Source organism: Aedes albopictus, chromosome 2, assembly GCF_035046485.1.
Source record: "Aedes albopictus strain Foshan chromosome 2, AalbF5, whole genome shotgun sequence".
Taxonomy (NCBI): Eukaryota; Metazoa; Arthropoda; class Insecta; order Diptera; family Culicidae; genus Aedes; species Aedes albopictus.
Window position 1 is genome coordinate 315,958,524 of NC_085137.1, and position 22,788 is coordinate 315,981,311.

At 38.2% G+C, this 22,788-nt stretch overlaps 1 protein-coding gene across 5 annotated transcripts in view; it reads right to left on the reverse strand.

Moving 5' to 3' along the window:
• Positions 1–1,822: 1,822 nt before the first annotated feature.
• Positions 1,823–22,788, reverse strand: part of LOC109412528 (AF4/FMR2 family member lilli) — a 635,361-nt gene continuing 614,395 nt past the window's right edge. For all 5 annotated transcript variants that reach the window (XM_062852329.1, XM_062852328.1, XM_062852324.1 and 2 more), the window contains 3 exons: positions 8,857–9,203; positions 8,513–8,789; positions 1,823–7,455 (listed from right to left, as the gene is read on the reverse strand). In XM_062852329.1, the coding sequence (XP_062708313.1) occupies positions 7,440–7,455; positions 8,513–8,789; positions 8,857–9,203 (640 nt within the window). In that variant the 3' untranslated portion in view covers positions 1,823–7,439. The remainder of the gene's footprint in view (positions 7,456–8,512; positions 8,790–8,856; positions 9,204–22,788) is intronic.

Genomic DNA, 22,788 nt, shown 5'->3' on the forward strand with positions numbered 1-22,788 from the left:
CCAAATACTCAACAAATGAGAAGGAAGAGGGGTTAGGAAAAACCGTCAACAATTTCTGTTGCTGGAAATGTTACCTCTTTCGACTAAGCTTCCAATGTACTTTTTTAAACAAAACACGCGATTAAGATTGAACCCTGGATAGAACAATTATTCTTCTATATTAGGTCATCACTGAAAATTGAAAATCAGTTGTCTTGTCACCTTTTCTTCGATTTTTGACAGTGAAAATGTTTTCACTGCATTTCGAGAAGAAAATGGAAAACACAAACAAAATATCACAATAGAATGCATTATATGTCAATCATCAGACAAAGCTTTGGCAAATTATAGCTACCATATATTGACGATAGTACAGACACAGTCTGTGATCATATCTCAAAACGAACTTAAATGTTTATATCATATCGTTGATTTCCCTGCCTTGCAAACTGGGAGAAAACATTTGTCTTAACACATCTGTTCGCAAAACTGTCAAGACATTTCTTTCTTATGTCAGATCACAGCTGCAACATCAACCCGACTCAGGTTCGCTTGTGCTGAAATTTGTTTGACGTTTGTTTGTTTACACATTTTCCGCCGATCCAGTTCCAACCCAGGTTCAAAAACGAATTCGACATTAGTGTCTAGTTCTGTATTGAGGTTGTTGAGTTAGGAGGCGAAAATCAGACGTAATAAATATCACTAACAGTTTTGGTATCTCAAACATCTCTCTCTCTCTCTTCTGAGGCGAAACCTTATTGCCAGCCCCGACCAGAATTTCATCCACCGCTTTGGAATCTCTCTTCTTTGAAGTAAGATTTTCATAATTTCCTGTACTGCCCATGATCGCATATCAGTCCCATATTTGCTGGGTTTCCTATTCATATGGGACAATTATGCGATCATAGGCAGTGTAGGTTAATCTGTCCCACAACGTTTATCTTCCGAATGATTCTTGATTTGTTGCTGCCACCATGAATCCGTTCAGCTTCTGGAATTTTTCACATTGTGGTGCTGCTTGTTGCCAATGTTGTACTTGGTCACTTGACAGCTGTAATAATAATACTCCTCGCAACCGGCATGGCCTGCTTAATGATACACTGAATATAATCATTCTAATGAAAATACATGTAAATTTAGTCTAAAGTACCCAATGCGCACAATAGATACGTTTGCATGTGCCTGGCAGTAGTTTTACAGATTTCCCGTGAGAAAACTGTCAAAAAACGCAAACCTCGACGGAAAGGACCTTATTGGTGATCAAATGTGAGGTTAGGTAACGAAAAATTTTCAACTTTGGAAGCAAAATTAACATATTTCTGGTCTATACATTGCATGAAAGTTACCAGTATCTTCAATAATTTCACTTTTCTTCCATTTGTATCATTAGTAATTCATTGTAGGATTCGTAATTTACTGTTTTCAAAGAGCGCCACCTGCGCAATTTAGCTTTGTGTTTGATCGTCAATACGTTCCAGGGTCAAGGCTGTGAACCATTTCGCTTGTTCTTTTAACTTTTAGTTAATATTTGACACTTCGGTAGTTATTTTGCGTTCGATTAGACATTTCAATAGTTTTTTCGTAAGCAATGATTTGGCTGCGTACTGTAGTATTTCGTTCCAAAAACTACTAATCTGTCAAATTTCAAATGGGTAGCAATCGTAGTTATTTTTAAATTTGTTGATGGAAAATAACTATCGAAGTGTCAAATTTTAACTAAAAGATAGATGAAAAAGCGAAGTGGTTCACAGTCTAGTATTCCAGATTTGTCTCTACGTGCTGGTATGCAGGATGTGGTCACTTCAAACGGAATCGCCCAAGTAATTTTCGTCCAGTTTATTAATTTTTGTGACCGGAATGGTCAAGAAATTTAATACAGTAAGCCACATTTGATTTGATGTTTCGTTTCAGTTCAGATATGTCCCATTTAAATACGGGACACATTTCGGAAATCCAACAAAAAGGGAATCAATGTCCAAAAACAGAACTGGTTGTTGTTTATAATGATATTTCAACTGGAAAGAACGAATAAATCGTTCAAAAACAAGCAATGTACCAGTGGCGAGTAATTGAAAATTGGCTTTCTCTCTCTGTCTTACCCATGCAAAACTATTAAAATTGGGCGAGAATGTTGCAACACCGTAAGAGGGCGAATGAGGCACGTTATAAACAGCCCCGGAACAGGCAGAAACCAGTCTTATGGAGGAAGAAGTGCCAGCATAAAGAACGAGATCGCGAAGCAATGGAAGAGCTGCACCGCCCTGTGGACACAAGAAAGTTCTACGAGAAGCTGAACCGCTCGCGCTGCAGAGGCTTCGTGCCACAAGCCGACATGTGCTGAGACAATCAAGGGAATCTTCTCACGAGCGAGCGTGAGGTGGTTGAGAGGTAGCGGCAGCATTACGATGAGTACCTCAATGGCGACGTTTGCTAGCACTGAGGGTGGTGTGGTAACATCTTTAGGAGTACGTGCGCAGGACGAAAGACTTCCGGCCCCTAACCTCCAAGACATTGAGGAGGAGGTTGGCCGGTTAAAAAACAACAAAGCCGCTGGAGCAGATCAACTACCAAGCGAGCTTCAAAAATTCAGCGGAGAAGCACTGGTGAGAGCAGTACACTGGGTCATGACCAAGATTTCCGAGGAGAAAGTATTATAGGAGGAATGGATGGAAGGTATCGTGTGTCCCATCTACAAAAAGGGCGACAAGTTGGATTGCGGGAACTACCGCGCGATCACACTACTGAGCGCTGCCTACAAGATACTCTTTCAAATTTTATGCCGCCGTCTATCACCGATTACAAGAGAGTTCGTGGGGCAATATCAGGCTGGATTCATGGGTGAACGCGCTACAACGAACCAGATGTTCGCCATCCGCCAGGTGTTGCAGAAATGCCGCGAATACGGCGTGCCCACACATCACTTGTTCGTCGATTTTAAATCGACGTATGATACAATCGATCGAGACCAGCTATGGCAGATTATGCACGAATACGGATTCGCGGATAAACTGATCCGATTGATCAAGGCGACGATGGATCGAGTGATGTGCGTAGTTCGAGTATCAGGGACACTCTCGAATCCCTTCGAATCCCGCAGAGGGTTACGGCAAGGTGATGGTCTTTCGTGCTTGCTGTTCAACATTGCTTTAGAGGGTGTAATAAGGAGAGCGGGGATAAACACGAATGGAACGATTTTCACGAAGTTCGTTCAGGTGCTTGGTTTCGCTGATGATATTGATATTATAGCACGCAAATTTAAGACGATGGCGGAAACGTACATCCAACTAAAAAATGAAGGCATGCAAATCGGATTAGTCATTAATGTGTCGAAGATAAAGTACATGACGGCACAAGGCTCTAGGGAGGAGTTACCGCGCAGGAAATCGAACTTACCTTGGACTCCGCAGAACTCTACGATCGAACAAAGTTCGCCGTCGCACGAAGTTAAATATCTACAAAACGCTGATTAGACTGGTCCTCTATGGGCACGAAACATGGACCCTACGTGCAGAGGACCAACGCGCCCTTGGAGTTTTCGAACGGAAGGTGTTGCGTACCATCTACGGCGGAGTGCAGATGGAAGACGGGACTTGAAAAGAGGAAAATAAACCACGAGCTGCATCAGCTGCTGAGAGATCCAACCGTCGTTCACACCGCGAAAATCGGGAGACTACGGTGGGCGGATCACTTCATCAGGATGTCGAAGCAACTCGATTAAAACGGTTCTGGACAGCCATTCGACCGGTACAAGAAGACGTGGTGAGCAGCGAGCTAGGTCGATCAAGTGGAGGACAATCTGCGGATCCTAAAACCTAAACGACATTGTCAGTTGTAAAAAAAAACCTCATTTATCATTCACTGTATGGTTAGAAACGATTCATTCTACCGTTTTTCTGTTGTATCTTTTGCCATTGCTTCAAATATGGTAGAAATTTGGTTCTCAATGGTACTGTTACAAAAGAAGCTTCGTTATCATTTTCTAGTTATTCAATTTAACCTTAGCAGAACTGTTCAACCTTAGAAGATAGTTGTATGTAGATATTCATGACCAATATTGATATTGATCAATATGCAAAACTAACCATGTTTTTTCTTTGTACATTTGAAAGACTATTCGAAAGAGATAGTACTCTACAGCAGTGTGCATGCACTCATGCATCAAGGGATTACAAATGATGTTGTTGGTTTAGTTTTTTTTTTTGTTTTTATGATTATATTCTTGTGATAATACAAGATACCGTTTAGTTTGGATCGCGGAGATCACGTGTTTCGTTTCGTCTCTGTTTTTTGCGCTAATGCACGATGACCATCTTTGTTTGAGTAAGATTGTGGGTGGCTTTATGTTGCACTGATAGAGGGTCAGAGATATGGACTTCTCTGGAGTTCTTTTATATTTTCCCTCCAAGTTCCATCAGGATTTTTTTTTACAAAGGACTTTCTTCAGGGATTGCTTCAGGAGGGTTTTTTGTAGAGATTCCTCCGGGAGGTAGTTCCTTCTTTCTGGATTCTTCCAGAAGATTCTCCAAGAATTCTTCCTAGAATTCTTTGAGGTATTTTCCAGTAGTTTCTTCAGAGACTCCTCCAGGAAGAGTTTCTTGAAGGATTTTCTAAGGAGGAGTTTCTTCAGGGACTATGCTTAAAGGACCTTAAAGAATTCCTACACGAGCTACTTCCGGAAACCCAAGATTGGCTAAGGAGCAGTTCCTTCAAGAGATCTTATAAAATACCCTTCAAGAATTCCTTAGGAGCTCCTGCAGAAAACCATACATGAATCAAATCAGACATTTTTTCAGTAGTTCTTTCAAGGATTTCTCAAGAAAAAGTATCCTTGGAGTTTTTTTTGAAGACTTCTTTAAGAGATTCCTCCATGAAGAGTTTCTTGAAGGATTCTTCCAGGACGAGTGCCTTAAACGATTGTTTTAAAAGACTCTTCTAGGAGGTACTTCAGGGAACACTACAGGATTTTTTTCGGGTATTTTTTTAAGGTTCCTTCAGGGATTCCTCCAGGAAGAGTATATTTATGAAAGCAAGAATGAGTACCTTTAGGGACTTCTCCAGAAGGTGTTGCTTTGGGGATTTCTCCAGGAGAAGTTCTATCGGAAGAACTCAGCGCTTTCCCCAGAAGAGCTTTCTTCAGGTATTAGGCGGAATTCCCTTAGAGAGTCCAGGAGCTCATTCAAGAAACCCTCCAGAAATTCTTTTGGGAAATTTTCCTGAACTTTTTTAGGAGCTTTTTTCAGGGTTCCTTCAATAGGAGTTCCTTCAGACAGAGATGCTCTAAAAGGAGTTTTTTCCGGGATTCCACCAAAAAGGAGTTCCAACAAGGAATTTCTACAACAGGTATTGCATTTAAATTATCAGGAGAATTGTCATGGATCTCTCCCAAAGTTTCATCAGTACGCAATTTCTCCAAGGATCCCTTCATCATGTACTTTTACAGGAGGAGTTTCATCAGAGATTCCTGCAGGAGTCTCTTGTGTACTTCCTCTGAGAGTTCCTCACAAAGTTTTTTTTTGATTGTTTCAAAAATTCCATCTTCTACAGGAAATCCCCCAAAAGATTCTCTTGAATTCTTCCACGCCTTTAGCTAAGAGATTTTTCTCAGTTTCTCCATGAGTTTGTTTAGGAATTTTCTAACAAATCTCTCTGAAAACTCCCACAGAAACTTTCAGAGGAAATCCCAGATGGAAAAAGATGTTTTTTTTAAGAATTTCGGAAGAATCTCCTGGAAGCATTGTTACAGGAAATCTTTGAAGCATTGCTGAAGGATCTCTTGGACCTTTCAACTGGACCGATGGCAAAAGCCCACTAAAATTTTCTTAAAGAATTGCTGGAGATACACTTGGATGAATTCCAGGAGAAATTGTTACAGGAATTCAAGAACAAGTTTCTGTACAAATTTCAGGTGAATCTCTTTGAAGAATTGTTGTGAAAACACCCAGTTAAACTCAATTTGACTACTCAAGATAAACTAGTAGAACTCCTGCTGCGAAAATTCCAAACAAAACTCGCAAAAGGATTACTGGGGTAGTCCCTGAATGACCATGTAGATTGTAGACGAATTTACGAGAAAATCTTTGAAGAAACGAGCTCCATGTTGTTTTACCATTCCCTGTATAGTTGTGGATGACACAATAATGATAACCAGTATTATCCGTGGAACTTGTGTTCCAGGATAATGAACGAATCGTTTGGTCTACCATGAGAAATTCTAAAATTATAACTGTTATCCTCAATACGATAACACAGTTATCATCATTACTATGATATTTATTAGTTTATGCTACCATAATCAAATAGAAACTATAACCCATATAGTTGTTGGATATTGGGTGTACGATGGAAAAATGGCGATAACTGCGATCGTACGTTCAACATCGACAGACAAGTTAATTCCTTGATTTCGAATATTGGTGAGCCATTCTCCACATAATGAGAGCTTGCCTCCGAGCCTTTTCCCCCAAACCTTCTATCAGTGCATCATATCAATTCATCCACCTTTTCACGCAAGTATTGTGCAAAATCTCCTCTCAAACTGTCACACTTACTACCATCCCAGTTATATTCCACTGAGTTTTGCACCGCCTGATGTTCACCGCACAACACAACCGGATCAACACACTCCGCTTGTCTCTTCACATCTCTTAATCTCTCTCTCTCACGCCGCTTCCAATCTGCTTCCTAATGTTTTCTTATGCTGTTTTTTTTTTTGTTTTCGTCTCGGTAACATTCTAATAACGTCAACATTATCACAGTAGTATTATTTTTTTTCATAATTATTTTTTTTAAAGTTTCCTTTAATTTCCTCGCTTTATTGAAACATGTGTTGTTTTTGTAGTTTTCTTCGCGTTTGCCACGCATTTTCTTCCGATTACACCCTTTTTTGTAATATTTCAGTTGTTTTTTTTTTGTTGTTTCAATTCTACAAACAAACTTGGTATAACTGTTGCTGTTGAGATGTTCATTTTTGTTTCTTTGTATTATTATTATGCGATGTATTTGAATTTTGTCAAAATGGTTGCTTTCAAAAAACCTTGATCTATTCGATCGGTCAATGGAATTATGTGAAGGGGTTTCAAGGGGGGATCCTATTATAATAGACATTGCAACAGCTTCTCGCCAGCGGAAAGTACCTACGCTCGTCAGCCGCTCGTCCTCTTCCAGCGAGACCAGGGAATGCAGGAAATGATGGAAACTTGAAGTCGTTTCGCCACTTTTGCCTTCACCGTTGATTTTACCAATTTGTGGTATGGTAGTGACTGTTGTTGATCATGATACGGATGATAATGATGGATTATGAGTTGTGTCTGCTACTGCTGAACTGGTTACAAATTTCTTCCTGATGTATGTGTGTATTGGATTTATATGTACACAATCAAATGTTTGTTGTAGTAATTCTTAATGAGAAAGGTAAAATAATGAACGGCAAAATGTCTCTGCTTGATCCTGCATTGCAGCTGTCATGGCCTATGAAACCTGGAAATAATACAAAAAAAATACGCGAAATTTGAATTTAATCGTATCGTAATCGTAGCGTATCGTATCATAATCATATCGTTATCGTATCGTCATCGTATGATTACAAATTAAACATTTGTAATTTCGAAAGGCGATAGCTAATGCAGAAATATTACAACTTAGCAGCATTTCGATAGGACTCACCTGGTAAGATGTCGACGTAATCGTATCATAATCGTATCGTAATCGTATCGTAATCGTATTGCAATTGTATCATAATCGTATCAAAATCGTATCGTAATATTATCATAATCGTATCGCAAATCGTAATCGTAATCGTATCGTAATTGTATCGTAATCGAATTGTAATCGTATCGGAATCATATCGTAATCGTATCGTAATCGTATCGTAATCGTATCGTAATCGTATCGTAATCGTATCGTAATTGTATCGTAATCGTATTGTGATCGTATCGGAATCATATCGTAATCGTATCGTAATCGTATCGTAATCGTATCGTAATCGTATCGTAATCGTATCGTAATCGTATCGTAATCGTATCGTAATCGTATCGTAATCGTATCGTAATCGTATCGTAATCGTATCGTAATCGTATCGTAATCGTATCGTAATCGTATCGTAATCGTATCGTAATCGTATCGTAATCGTATCGTAATCGTATCGTAATCGTATCGTAATCGTATCGTAATCGTATCGTAATCGTATCGTAATCGTATCGTAATCGCATCGTAATCGTATCGTAATCGTATCGTAATCGTATCGTAATGGTATCGTAATCGTATCGTAATCGTATCGTAATCGTATCGTAATCGTATCGTAATCGTATCGTAATCGTATCGTAATCGTATCGTAATCGTATCGTAATCGTATCGTAATCGTATCGTAATCGTTAAGTAATCATATCATAATCGCATCGTAATCGTATCATATCGTATCGTAATCATATCGTTATCGTATCGTCATCGTATGATTACAAATTAAACATTTGTAATTTCGAAAGGCGATAGCTAATGCAGAAATATTACAACTTAGCAGCATTTCGATAGGACTCACCTGGTAAGATGTCGACTGCCTTCGTGCACGGCCATCTCGGAGCTTTTGAATTCGTTCAGTTCCTTCCGGATGGCGGCCTTGTCCTTGGGGGTGAGCCGCGTCCACGGTTTATCCGCCCGTCGGTCGTAGTCGTGCGCCTGTGTCACCTCGATGTAATCGTTGAACCGGATGATCTTCTTCTCCTTCAACTCGTCCACGGTGGGTCGGAAACTGAGCTTTCGCAACAGGTAGCGTTTCTTCTCCTCCTTCTGTTTCTTCTCTTCCGCCGGAGTTTGCGCTGTAAGACAGGATGATCATAGTTATCGATTGACGCCTCGAGGATCTGGTCATCGTCGAATACTCACTCTTCAGGATATTCCTCTCGACCAGCTCCTCCGCGGTAGGCCGCATCGACAGTCGCCGGATCAACCGGGCCCCGATGGCTTCCTTCGATTCCTGCTTTTCGTTGTCCGACTGCAGCTGCAGAATGTTCCGGTTGATCAGCTCCTGCCGGTCCGGTCGCAGCGCCAGCTTGATCGAGAGGCTCTCCTTGCGGGCGATCTTGGCCGCCCGGTCGGCGTCGTCTTCCCGGTAGCAGATCGGGCCATCGTTCTGGTCGTCGTTGTCGCTCTCGCGGATCACGTACGGCCGGGTGTTCTCCTTGTTCTCGATCGTACTCGGTAGGCCGATCTGGAAACGCATGGGTCGCGCGCTGCAGGGTTAAAGAAAGTTATTTTAGAATGGGGTTTTTGAGGTGATCTCCAAGTAGTGCATTCAAAGATTAAGTAATGATTGGGGTTATTAAAAAACTTAAAACGTTATATGATTGTTAAAATAACATAATCAAAGAAATCGGTGTTTAGCGCATAATGATCAATGCTCGTAGTTGGTGTTGATTGATATCATGATGCGTATGTGTATTCCACATTCCAGTCCGTGGGATTATTGAAGATTTAGAGATTGGTGAGTTGAACGGAATATTCCATGTGAATCTTATTCTACTAGAAACAAGTGCTACATAGGTACAATCTGAAAGTTGATCATAGATGCATGCCAAAATAGCATTTTTAACAATCGTGCAGTGCTGAAACCTATGAACAAATCATGTGATTTATTTGTAACTTTCAGAGTTTCTGTACTTGTTGCCTTTCAAAAACCACAAAACTTGAAAATTTCTACGCACGTGGTACACTATCTTTTTCATATTCTGTTTTGGTTAGGAAAAACCTATGCTGCAATATGGGATTGTCACATCCAGTCTTGTGCACCGTCACCATCTCAACGCAAAAAAAAACATCTACATTTTCCAGTTTCCTCCAACAATGCTATAGCTAATCGTCTCTATATCACTAATAAATATACCTTCCCGACGACATTGATACAATGAGAACTCCCACCTTGTTCATACTTTGCAAATCTCAACAGCATGCCAATGTATGCTACTGCCGCGTCACTCAAACGCAAAAAGTATGACACTCATACCGAATGACCGTCATCAAGCTTTGCGCGAACGACGGTAATTCTCGTGTTCTTTCTCGTGTTTGTTTAGGACAGTGAGCAAGAAAAAAGAAAAACCTGACTACGCTTGTGTGCAAAACGCACAAATATAGAAACATAGACGATCACTACTGGTGAATGTTTTTGGTTCTGCCTGGAACGAGTGCTAGGGCATCTCCAGTAATGATTCAGTTCTAGTTTTATTTTTGAAACGGTTACAAAATTTGTAACTGTCTAAAATCTGCATACTTTTTACGGGAATCGAGTACGTTCTAATAAATCGTAAACCACGTTGAAATCGATAGAAGAATGTTCCCAGAGGGCATACATGGAAATTAACATGGCATCTGCAGAAATAGAACGTGTCAAACTCTTGTTACAAATTTGTGCAAAAATAGAATGGGGTCGTATGCCAGTTACAAATGTTGAAACAAAACTGTTCGAATTTATACATTTGAAACGCCTGCTGAAGATAGCCAAGATGCAGTTCTAGATGCATGTTAAAACTCGCATACATTTTATAACGCTGGTTAGTCGCTGTTTTGATGGTCGGCGTTTGTCATTTGAAGTGAGGGCCACACTGCCGTCATTCTGCAAAGTGACGTAAGCGACATTGATAGTTTTGGCCCATTTTTTGATTATTATGCATAAAATTTTTGCCCATCCTCTAAATGTCTTTCCATAGATGATAGATAACGACTAGATCTTGCATTCTAATACAGCAGGCATACCACAGAGTTATTTTTACACCAAATAGTATATATAATACATCAAAAAATATCGACATTTTGAACGTCGCTTACGTCACTTTGCAGAATTACGGCAGCGACAGTGAGTGTTATTAGGCATTAATCATCTTGAAATTGGACAGCACTGGTCACAACAAATGCAGATTGCTATTGTCGTTATTGTTGCACTGTTTGAAAATTGATAGAATGTCGTCCAGTATTTTCAATTAGTAACCATTTAGTAACAACCAGGCAATCTAATTTACGCAGTCTATAATAACAGCTCATCAATTCATAGTAAGTGGCCTTGACAACCAATTTACGCGTATTACGAAGTTTATGACCGCCTTATACGTACTCTTATACGGGGAAGTTATATCGCATAAGATGCAGCAAAAATGCCTAATGTGTACGTAAGTGGAGGCGATATGCGTACGTTGGCGGGATAATAATAACGCCATATGATTTTAAGGCTCAAATAAACATCATTCAGTCAACAGCAATCATTAATTTTTCAAAAGCAGTTTTCTTCCCCTAAGTCAAAAAACCGTCATTGAAAATTATTTCACTGTTATACAGATGGTGGCCAAATTGCAGTGATATTTTTTTTAATAACATTGGTTGAGATTTCAGCGAGAAAACTGCTTTTGAGTTTTTGCTAAACGATGATGGTTTGTTTCCTCTTAAGCAATGTCTTATGAAATTCGCAGTGTGCACTATTGCGATGTTATGTAGCATCTTATGCGACCTAATAATATACGCAAAAAGAAACGGTTCTTGTTCCCTTAGTGCTGAACTACTGATCTTTGGGTTCATATGCCACATTTTACACTTAACACCAAACACTACTTATAGAACAGGCTGCTTAATTATTATGATATTCTCAACTCATGATTTGTTATAATGTGTACGCTTTGCGAATTTGGCAGATTATCTGGAGAGAGACGGAGCAAGATTTTTCACAAAATTTTCATTACAACTTCATAGCTAGCGCAACAGATATCTAATTATCAGGATTACTAAAACCAAAGGGATGATTTAGTAATCACAATGATCACACTCAATGCTGAATTGCCTGTTCAGCACTTTTTTGACGAAAACAGAACAGCAGAACCATTTCGGTAGCTTCAGTAATCGATTTTACTGAGGCTCAGTACACCAACTGTCAAAACCTAGTGCAAAAGGTAAACAATGCAGTATAGCTGTATACGGCTGTTCTATTTTCGTCAAAAATTTACCGATCACGGTATTCCAAATTAAGTGTGATGGCTGTTTTCTCGTAGCTGTATCATGGCACTTCACTCGTAGTCAAAATTCTGCTCTTTTATTGTACATATCAAATCGCATTATGTCAACTTAAACGATTCACGCTTATGCGAATTTGCATGTATACTTTAATGAGTTTATCTTTACATTTATGCGACTTTATTCATACACTTATGCGAGTTAAACTGCCATAAATTACCAAGTAAGTTCGTATAATCATACAAGTGCGTAGTTATGCAAATTTATTTTAAACTTCATGAATTTACTCACACACTTTTATGTGCGAATAAGTTGTTTTCATCGCAAAACAACTTTTGCATGCCATTTTTTGCAATGTAGGTAGTTATACATCATATGAGTTGATTTGTATTCTTGAACGACTTTACCAGATACATCGCCATAAGTTAAAAAACATTATATACAATGAAAATTGTCCCTCCGACGTACACATACGTGATAGTAACTTGAATAGCACATGATGCAATGTATGCATCCTTATGCGACTCCTGGTTGTTTTGGGGATCATGCAGAGCTGTTAAGCAACGTAGGAGAGCTAATGATAGGAAGCACAAATTTGCCAGCTGTCAGGTGACAGAGCCCTTGTCTTGTTGGTGTTGATAATCCCTCTAAACACGTTTGATAAGTGATTTTGATGAATTAACATTGTCAGTTTTTTGCGCATTAATCATTCGAGCATTGTCATTGGACGCAAAATCAAGAGTATCTATTTTGTACATCTTAGTTTGTGCTATATTTCCGGATATTATAAAAAATAGATAGGGATGCATAACCTATTTTTACTGGGCTCTTTGACGAATTACCGAGCTCTCAACAGCTGAGATGTCTAGGTAAGCTCGGTAGCAACTATCGTACATTGGAGGATTTGCCATTCAATTGCTGTATTAAGAAAAAAGCAAATTTCCTCAAAATTTCTCCAGTAATGTTGCTGTAAAGAAACTCAAAGAATTTAGCCATATAATATTTTAGAAATTTCTTACATAAATTTCTTATAGAATTTCCCGGAATTTCTGCAGGGAATCTGCAAGAAACCTCATCCTCAAATACAGCAGAAGCTCTGTATTGAAACCATTACGCAAATTCCTCTAGCTACAGAGACATTTCCAGAAAATCTACTATGTATAGGATTTCAAGAAAAAATTGCCAAGGAGATTTTTCTCTACCTACTTTTTTTTTCAACAGAACACATAAAAGTTTATTTCAGGAGGGACTTTTTCGGTAATGTTATCAGAAACTACTACATAGTAAAAGTTGTGATGTCCGAATGACCGAAAGTTTGAAGGCCCTCTTCAAAACTAACAACATACACACTCTAAAAGTTGTTCATAAATTTCTACTAACCTTTTTTTCTACATACAATTCCTCCTAATTCTCATCCAGTTATTCCATGTAAAAAGAATAGTCTCAAAATAAAAGTGCTCCGATATAGCTCAGATTCGGTAGGAATGATCGTTACCGAAAATAATTAGACCTGTATTTTTTGTTTCGCTACTAGGGTGGCCATTTTGAAAATAGGGTGGTCCAATAAACGACATTTCTCATTTTTTTTTTAAATTTTCGAACCGTCGTAACTTTTGGACCGATTCTAATGCCAACTGTTCCAGATTTTCTTGTGCGGCCGAATAATTTCTGCTCACAAACTATCTTGGACGTCATCAAACTCCCATTGGAACTGCTCCTCTCGACACATACCGACACATGTATTGTCCCGAAACGAATAGCGAAGAATCTGGTATTTAGCCAAATTGTATCTTCCAATGCAATATCTAAAAACAACTGTCTAGTTAGTAAAAAAAACTCAAATGACTGTGAATCAACTGTGGAGAAAAATTTTGGCATTGTTTGGCATTGTTTACCTTTATAATTTGACAGATTCAACTCTGCTATAACTGAATTGTTGTTTAGTTAATTCAACGGTTTAATTATTATAGAAAAAACATAAATACAACTTATGTCGAATGTTTGTTAAAAGCAAGTTATCTGAACGTTTTATAAGTGCACGAACCAGATCTACCACAAGATATCGTCGTTCGCTGTGTCTTTTGACGATTTGTTTTTGTTTCTAAAAATGTCATCCAGTTTACAGTACCTGGCATAAATATACATGCACAAATAAAAATAGGCAGCAAATTATAGTTTTTATTTCTCTCGATTTATGATTGACTCTGCAGAAAACTAGTTTGTCAGTTAAGAACACTCTAATCTCATGTGTGTCACGAAGATTTATAAATTTTAAGCTAAAAATAATTGGTATTTGGATACTTGGATAATTGTTTACATTTTTTGAACGGTACTGTTAGCTTCATATAGAAAACCGGCCATATTGTTTCATCGTTTGAACTCAGTAATCTGGCAAAACAGAGCAATTTGATTGACTTTTGTTCTAATTTATTGACGGTTTTCCCCCTTATCGAACGCGACGATTTCAATCCGTCGCGGATGAAACCGTCGCCAGAGTCGTCGCAGCCAATCAGCAGGCGGGAGTCTGACGTTTCTCCGATCTCACTAACACAAACAGCAGCAGAGGTGGTGCTTGATTCGTTGCGATGATTCAGAAATGCCGACGGGAAGTTGGCAGCGCGTATTGTTATGGAAGCAACATACAATATGAGGAAACGTAGCAGCGCTCAAAATAAGGCCGAGCAAAATCATAATTTTCACCATAAATTTTGAAGCGCATGTAAACCAATGCTTACACATGTGAGAATAATCCATTTCCTAATTGGTTACCCAAATTCTTGACTTGGTTGGTAATATATTTTTGTACAATCATTGACTCCATAACCAAGTTCCATATTACCGTGTCTAGAAATGCCAAATGTATTTATAATGTAAACTTTTGTTTGTATTCTTTGTCATATATTTTTGTACCATGGTAGTTAAGATATCTCATTTTTGAAGTATAAATGTTATTTATCAGCTATATAGCTTTCAAATAGCTTAGTTCGAACATGTGCAAATGATTGGTTGAGCAAATGTTTTTTGCAAGTTATATAACTTAAAAAAAATTGAATAATACAAACAAATGTAATTGTTTTATAAATGTTATTTGCGAGTTATATTACTAATAAATATCTTGATATATTTCTTTAGAGTTGGATGACATGCTCTTTGATCAAAATTTTGAGTACTATAAGTGTTTTGCGATACATCTTATATTACATACAAGATGTTTTATAAGCCGCCATTTTTTGCGCCGTTTTGATTATATAAGTAATAAAAATTAGGTAAATAATTCAAGAAAAATACACCACGCTTTGTATTAATAGTGAATTTTAAACTGTTATATAACATGTTGTGTTACTTGGGCAGCTCATCCCTACGCACTGATACATTACACACAACTTGATTGTGGATAAAATTACAACGATGATATACAGTAGACGTTCGGTCGGTGCAAACGGTTTAACTGCAATGCTTTTAAACTGCAAGTCCGGTAAGTGCAACAAATTTGCAGTTATCCCACCGCTATTTGTAAAACGGTGCGCCAAGTTAGCCCAAATGAACAATCGAATGAATTTCTCGTTCATTTCACGTCAATTGATGGGTTGTTGACGCCTATTTGACGTTGCAGTTACCGAATTTTGTTCGCTAAGTGAAACGTAAACATGTTGCAGTTATCGAACATCTACTGTACACGCTGAGTACGTAGTAAGTGCTCGTAGTAAGTGCTCACTATAGTAAAAAATACTCTGTAGTAAAGAGTTTTAATAGTATTGTAGCGCAGATTAATTAGGTTGTTACCCAGAAATATAAGTAGATATTGTTTTTGTATATGCTATTGAATTAATCGAAATATATTTGCAACTTCGAAGCTGCCCAGTTTGGCAACTACCAAGACTGTGTTTTCCATTTACTTACGCCAACAATTATTTTTCCCAAAAACTGTACGTGTTACAGAAATTCTTGGGTCAGATTTCGAATCAGTATATGTAAATCCATTAAACATAAATATTTGTTAAGATGAGCAGATAAAAAAAAAAATAAAATTATAAAGACAATAGTTTTTCCATGAAAATATGAAATTTTGTGAATAAAATATTTTTCACAAAAATTTTACGTGTTACAGAAATTCTTAGGTCAGATTACGAATAAGTGAAATAGAATCTTTTAAATATTAAATATGAATTAAGATGAGTAGATAAAAACTTTAAAATTATAAAGACAATATTTTATTTTCTTTGAAAATATGAAATTTTGTGAATAAAACCCCATTTTCCTCAAAAACTGCACGTATTACAGAGATTCGTAGGTTAGTTACCAAACCGGTGGATGAAAATCTAATAAATATAAATATTGTCTAAAATGAGGAGATAAAAAAAATAAAATTATAAAGACAATAGTTTATTTTCTTTGAAAATATAAAATTTCTCAAAAAAAATACGTTTTACAGAAACTCTTAGGTCAGATTCTGAATCAGTGGATCAAAATCTATTGATTTAAAATATTAGTTATGATGAGCAGATAAAAAAAATTATAAATATTAAGACAATATTTTGTTTTCTATGAAAATATGAAATTTTGTGAATAAAACCCTATTTTTCTCAAAAACTGTACGTGTTACAGCAATTTCGAAGTCAGATTCTGAATCAGCGGGCCAAAATCCTTCGGAATGGATAAAGTGGTCAAAGTGCGTGATCCACTGTCGACCAGTGTTATTAGTTATAGATTTAAGAAAAAATATTGCGAAACAAAAATAGTTGACTTTAATATGCAAACATGCCAATGGCTCAAATGACCCCGGATACTTGGACATCGGCGAACGGCAACTCATAATGGATCCCCAATCGGACTGGAAACAGGAACAACCAACAGCCACACATCAATATCCTCGTGCTCATCATTCTACCATGATAGGGTAGGAAGTGAAAGCAGCGCAACGGAAACCAGTTCGATACAGTACAATTAGAATAGGATACATTTAGGCGCTGTACAAAGTGTATGTACAGCTTCCAATTGGAATCGCTCACGCAGTGCCCTAGTGGAAAATAGAGCTGTAAATTAGGTTAAGTGATTGAAGAATAAAAAAAAAAAAATGGACCACAACGACTATACTTTTAATATTTTTTTTAACAAAAGTTCAACTATTTTTACATAACATATAAAAAAATTGAAATGTTCTTCAAGTCGGTTTTGAGCTGATTTTTTTTTATTTAAGGTTTTGTGCTCATGTACGTATGGAATGACCATGCGTCTCTATCACTTTAAAAATGCCGTTTCTTTATTTTCATATGTATACAGTCATGGACTACTGGGTGAACTTCAGTTAGTAAAAAAACGAATTCGCCTGCTGCAGACTGCAGAGTGATAATCCAACAAGAATTGCTTCTGGAATTCCTTCCGAATTGCTCCATAAATTCCTTCTGATTTTCATACGGCAATTTCTCCTCAGATTCCTCCTAGAGTTCTTTCTAAGATTCATTCAGGAGCTCCTTCTGAAATTCCTCCAGGAGTGCCTTCAGATATTGATCTATGAGTACTTTCTAAGATTTCTCCAAAGGTTCCTTCGAGGGATCTCAGGAGTTCTTGCTGAAATTACTCCTGCTGTTTCTTCTGGTGTTACTCCAGGAATTAAATCTAGGAATCCACAACAAGTTTGCTCTTGGATTCGTCAGGAAGTTCCTCAGGATTTCCTTTTTTGAGAATTCCTCTAGCACTTCATCCTGGTAATGGTGCAAAAGTTTCTTCTGTGATTTTTCAAAGAGTTCTTTCTGAGATTCCTCAAGGAGTTTCTTAAAGTTTTTCTATGATTTTTCCAGAAGCTCCTTCGAAGATTCCATCAGGAGTTCCTTTACGAATACCTCCTTGAGGTCCCTCTGAGATTCATCCAAGATTTTCAAAGTTGTACCAGAAGTTGCTTCTGGAATTTATCCAAGAGTTTCTGCAAAGATTCCTTTTTCTAGGAAACTAACTACAAGTGAAAACGACTTGTTTTTCAAGAAGTCGAGACTTACTCTCGCACTCCGCATACCTAGCCACCAAGCAATTTGTTTTGCTGGTGTCTAATTAGTGGTCACAAACGCGAGTGTATTGTGGATTGGCATCCAAGCCGAAAGAGAGATGGGTTTGTGAAAAAGAGGAGTGTTCACTGTGTGGCTTCGGAGTCAGTTTAGCTATCTATTCTGCAGAATCATTACCTGTTCTGTGGCTTAGTTGGTTAAAGCGCCAGTCTAGGGAATACAGAGTCGTTTTCACAGATTTTATCTCTCAATTTGTCAATTAGCAACATTTCGTGCCTTCTAGTTACAAGTTTGTCCTTTTGACAAAAACACATACTTTCTATACATACAAAATTTCAAGATATTCAAGCTTAATATAGCTTACAATGTTCAAGCTTAATATAGCATACTGGCGCCATCTACTTGGCTAATCCCGATTCAACTTGTTCGTTATAAGATCGATTTTGGAGTGATTAAACCATGTAGTTTCTGAAAACCATATAAGTACCTTAAAGAACATGGCCTAGGGGTGGTTTGAAAACATTGCTTTCTATTATCTACATGAGAGATAACAAACATCGTGTACGTAGGAGGTCATTGTAAGTTGAAAGTGGCCCAGCACTTTTCGCCTACATGTGGCCTTTCTTCCCATCTATGAAAGCACCGAACCATGTGATAACCTGCTTCTGTAGCTCCAGCGCACCTAAATCCCATATCAATACCACCGGCAAGCAGAAAATTAGTCAACCTTTCTTTGCTCCACTTTCTCGGCAAGACAGTTCCATTTCCCGGGGACCTTGGAGCTTGAGGATTATTTCCTCACACGCGTCAGTCAGACAGACGATCCAAGACGCGCCAACATAAATCCACCATCATATCCCGCAGGCATCGCAGACCTTCAGCGAGGAACCACATCGAGAAAATGTGTGCCGGTACTCTTGTTGTTTTGCGCTACCGATGAAGTCGCCTGGTCTGGATACCGGAGTCTTATTTCATTAGGTATTATGATGATTAAGTGTGCAAAATTTATGCTGAAATTGACGCCCCGCCTTCGTTCCCACTGAGGGGTGATGAATTGTGTCTCCTGAGGGCGGCGGCGTCTTGCCATTAAACATTGATTCAACAACAGACAAAAGTCCCTTCAGGCAAAAGTGGCTATTTTTGTTGAGTACACAGCGAGAGAAGGCGGCGAAAAACCAGACGGTTGACTTTAGCTGTTGATTGTTTGAAAGTTGAATCAATGTAACAGATTACCGAGGAATTGTTCGCTCCACGCGATGGAGACTCCCAACTTGGTCTGTAAAGTTGTCGAGCTGGAAGAGAAAATGGAATTAAAAGGAAACTCATTCGACGCCGAAAACCCCTTAGAATCAAGTGGCATCCAATCAATCTGTTTTAATTTCGTTTGTCTGGCATTGACATGAAAAGAAAAGACATCTCTCCGTGGCGTCAATCCTTTTCCTTGGAGGGACATATTCTAGGAAAAAAAGAAGCTGACCGTCCGTCAATTTAATGATTTCCAGGAGGAGAAAACTTTTCGCCAGACCGCGTGTCCGGTGGGCAACGCCAGGTGATGAAAACCTTTTCCCCACCACCGTCAAACTAAATCTTGTCCGGGCTTTCAATCGACTTTATTATCCTCCTCCCGGCGCCATGCCATGCCAGTCGAGCTTCCTAGAACTCCTCAGGTGGATGAATGAAACTCACGGCTATTTCTTTGCCAACGGCTAGAAATAAAGGAATAGACCGCACCTTTGGGCCTTACTCGGCTTAACCGAGTGCTGAAGTTTTTGCGGTAGCGGTTGGGAAACTTTTCTACAGGAATGATGAAAAAATAATTCACGATGCTATCATACATTGAGTAAGGTTGTTCTAAGGTTCGATGAACTTTGATTATGTGCTAGGTCATCCAAATGTGTTCTTCAACAAATTTGCGATAAGTATATACTATATATTCTAAATACCACATTCAATGCATCTTCTGGGACCTTACAAAAATATGATAATATTTTTCGAGATACTTTAGATCATCCAAACTGCCCTACAGGTCGGCCTTACATTAGAAAAATGTACTTGGTAATGCATACACAAATGATAAAAACAATTTTTGGAATTCCTCAAGGAAACTTCTATTTGCAAATATAAGAAAATTGACCCATTCTCACTACCTAAATTTTGCTGAGCTTCTCATCTTGAAAAGATTTGTGATAATAAAAAGTTTAGTGCACAATGCAAGCACTACGTGACTCTAATGCATTAAAAAATAAAGCATTTCTGCAAGTTTGCCTTGTCTCGTGATCCCGAGCACATCTACACACCGGAATACGAGATTCGATGTCGTCTGCTTAGTATGGAAACGCTACGCTTTCGACGGAAAACATTCACAGCATTATTTGTCGGTAAACTGTTAATGGGAATAACTGATGCACCAAACATCCTGGAAAAGCTGAACATTTATACACCATCAGTTAGCTTGCGTGTAAAAGATCCGCAGAGGCTTGAATTTCGGAGAACTGATTATGGACTCAACGAACCCATTACTGCGATGTGTCGCGAATTCAACAACGTGTATCATCTGTTCGACTTTTCCATCTCAATATCAACATTTAAAAGCCGACTTAAACAATTACCTTAGCATGCGGAATCTGGGTGAGCGGACAAGATTTACAATCAGGTGAGTATCTCTCCAATGTACTTAGCTCTGGAAAAAGTTGCTTCCTTTTTGTTTTTCTCGGTCTTCAATCAACACTACGAGCGACAATTACACCTTTACTTTGAGTGACAACAACCTTCACGACGCGGAATTGGCTGATTAGTGTTTTATTTGTTTAGTTATTTTAAGGTTTTAAGACATTTGACTATTGTTATACATGGTGTTAGGTTCCTGAGTGCAAACTTTTTAAAGGGTGATAGAGGACCATAACTGGTAAAAAAATGTTCTACGCATATGGTCCAATCTCAACCGTTACGTAGTTATTGAACTTCCCATGTTTTTTACTCTTATTGCCTTAACTTGATTTAACTTGAAAATGGTCAAACTTATCGCAGTTTTTTTACCCTTATTCGAAAGATTATTGAATTTTCTATCAAATGGCATCTTTGAACCGATTGGTTTAGTTAAATAACTAAGTTTTCTAGAGCAAATAGCTCAATAGTAGTGTGTTTGCAAAATGTGTAATAATTTAAAATTTATTCTTAGGCAAAGTTGTGGCCCCTGTTCCACTTTGACATCAGTTTGACATCAAACTTCTATCTCTTATCGTTTTCTTGCAATTTTGATTTAAACATCGCATTTCCGATTATAAATTTGCAACTGTCATGGTAAGCACTTTTTTGCGCACTGGGCCGCACATTTAAATCGAAATTGCAAGAAAACGATAAGAGCTAAAAGTTTGGCGTCAAAACACGAATTGTAGAGTGGAACAGGGGCCACAACTTTGCCCAAGAAAGAATTTTAGTTTATTACGCATGTTTCAAAGATAATTGACATTAACAAATTAAAACACACTATGTTTAGCTATTTTGCACTAGAAAACTTAGTTAAGGGATTCGTTGGTCAGTCGGTTTTCTCGGTAGAGCCATGCAAGCGATAGTGTGGAATGCGGAATCAGATTAGCTTGAGAATTTTCGAATGGCTGACAATTTTCAGGTAAGAGTGATGGGGGTGCGAGTGAAAAATCCGGGTTCAGAATCGCGCTACAATAATCGTAGATCAGTCGGTTTCCATGGTAGGGCGATGGAAACGCGAGCACGAAATCCGGGATCAGTGGTCATCGTGATCAAATAAATCATAATCGTGATGAAGACCGCGACGTGTATTTCCATATAACTAGTGGATCACACCACCTAACAGAGGTGACTCCTAGATCCACACCTTACCCTACCCTACTAACCACCATTCCTTCCCGTGACAACTGTGGGGATGCTGTGGATTCCACGGTTTCTAGTAGCAACGGTTGTCGAACTAACATTCCTTCCCTTTCCTGATGACCGTAAGTACGTGGCCAGCGCCGTTATTGACTTTAAATAGCTGAACTCTCGAATTGTGCACATTGAGAATGGTTAGCTAGTCCCAAGCTTTCACATTCATTGGCTCTCTGTGCAACTTCGATTGTTCTGGTCAATCACGGAGTAGCAACTACGATGTGTACGGTTATCTTTGCTTTGCTTTGCTTTGCTTTGCACTAGAAAACTTAGTTAAGGCTGTAGACTGTAGACAAAGTAGAAACCTAAGAGGAATTCTAAAAAAAAGCGGGGGAATTCTTGAATATCTGTAGGAATCCTTGGAACATTCCTGAATAAAATTATGAAGTCCTGAAAGATTCTCTGCAAAAAGTTCTGAAGGAATCCTTGTAGGAAATTTTTGAAGAAACCATTGGACGCACTGCAGAAGAAATTTTCGGTGGAATTTCTGTAGCAACCATTGAACCTTTTGAGGAATTCTCGAAGAAATACTTTTAAGAAATTTCCGAAGAAGATTTCAGAAAATTATTGAATTTTTGGAGAAATTCTTTATAAAATTCTTAGATACATTCCTGAAGAAATTGGGAATTTTTTATGAAACCTTTTAGTTCTGAAAAGAAAATGTTCAAAGAAAATCCGAAATGAATCTTTGAAGGCATTTTTGAATGAGTTCTTGGAAGAAAATCTGTTGAAGCCTTTGAAGAATTTTCAAAATGAAATCAATTGTCAATATATGTATATTGAGAAAAATGCCTAAAAATAGTTCGCATAAAAAATATTTGTGATATTACATTATTTTTACTGCACATCAGTTGTGTTGTAAAAGTGGTGTACAAATCACATTTTCTCCATGTAGCAAATCAGCTGCCGTTATCTGAAAGTGGGT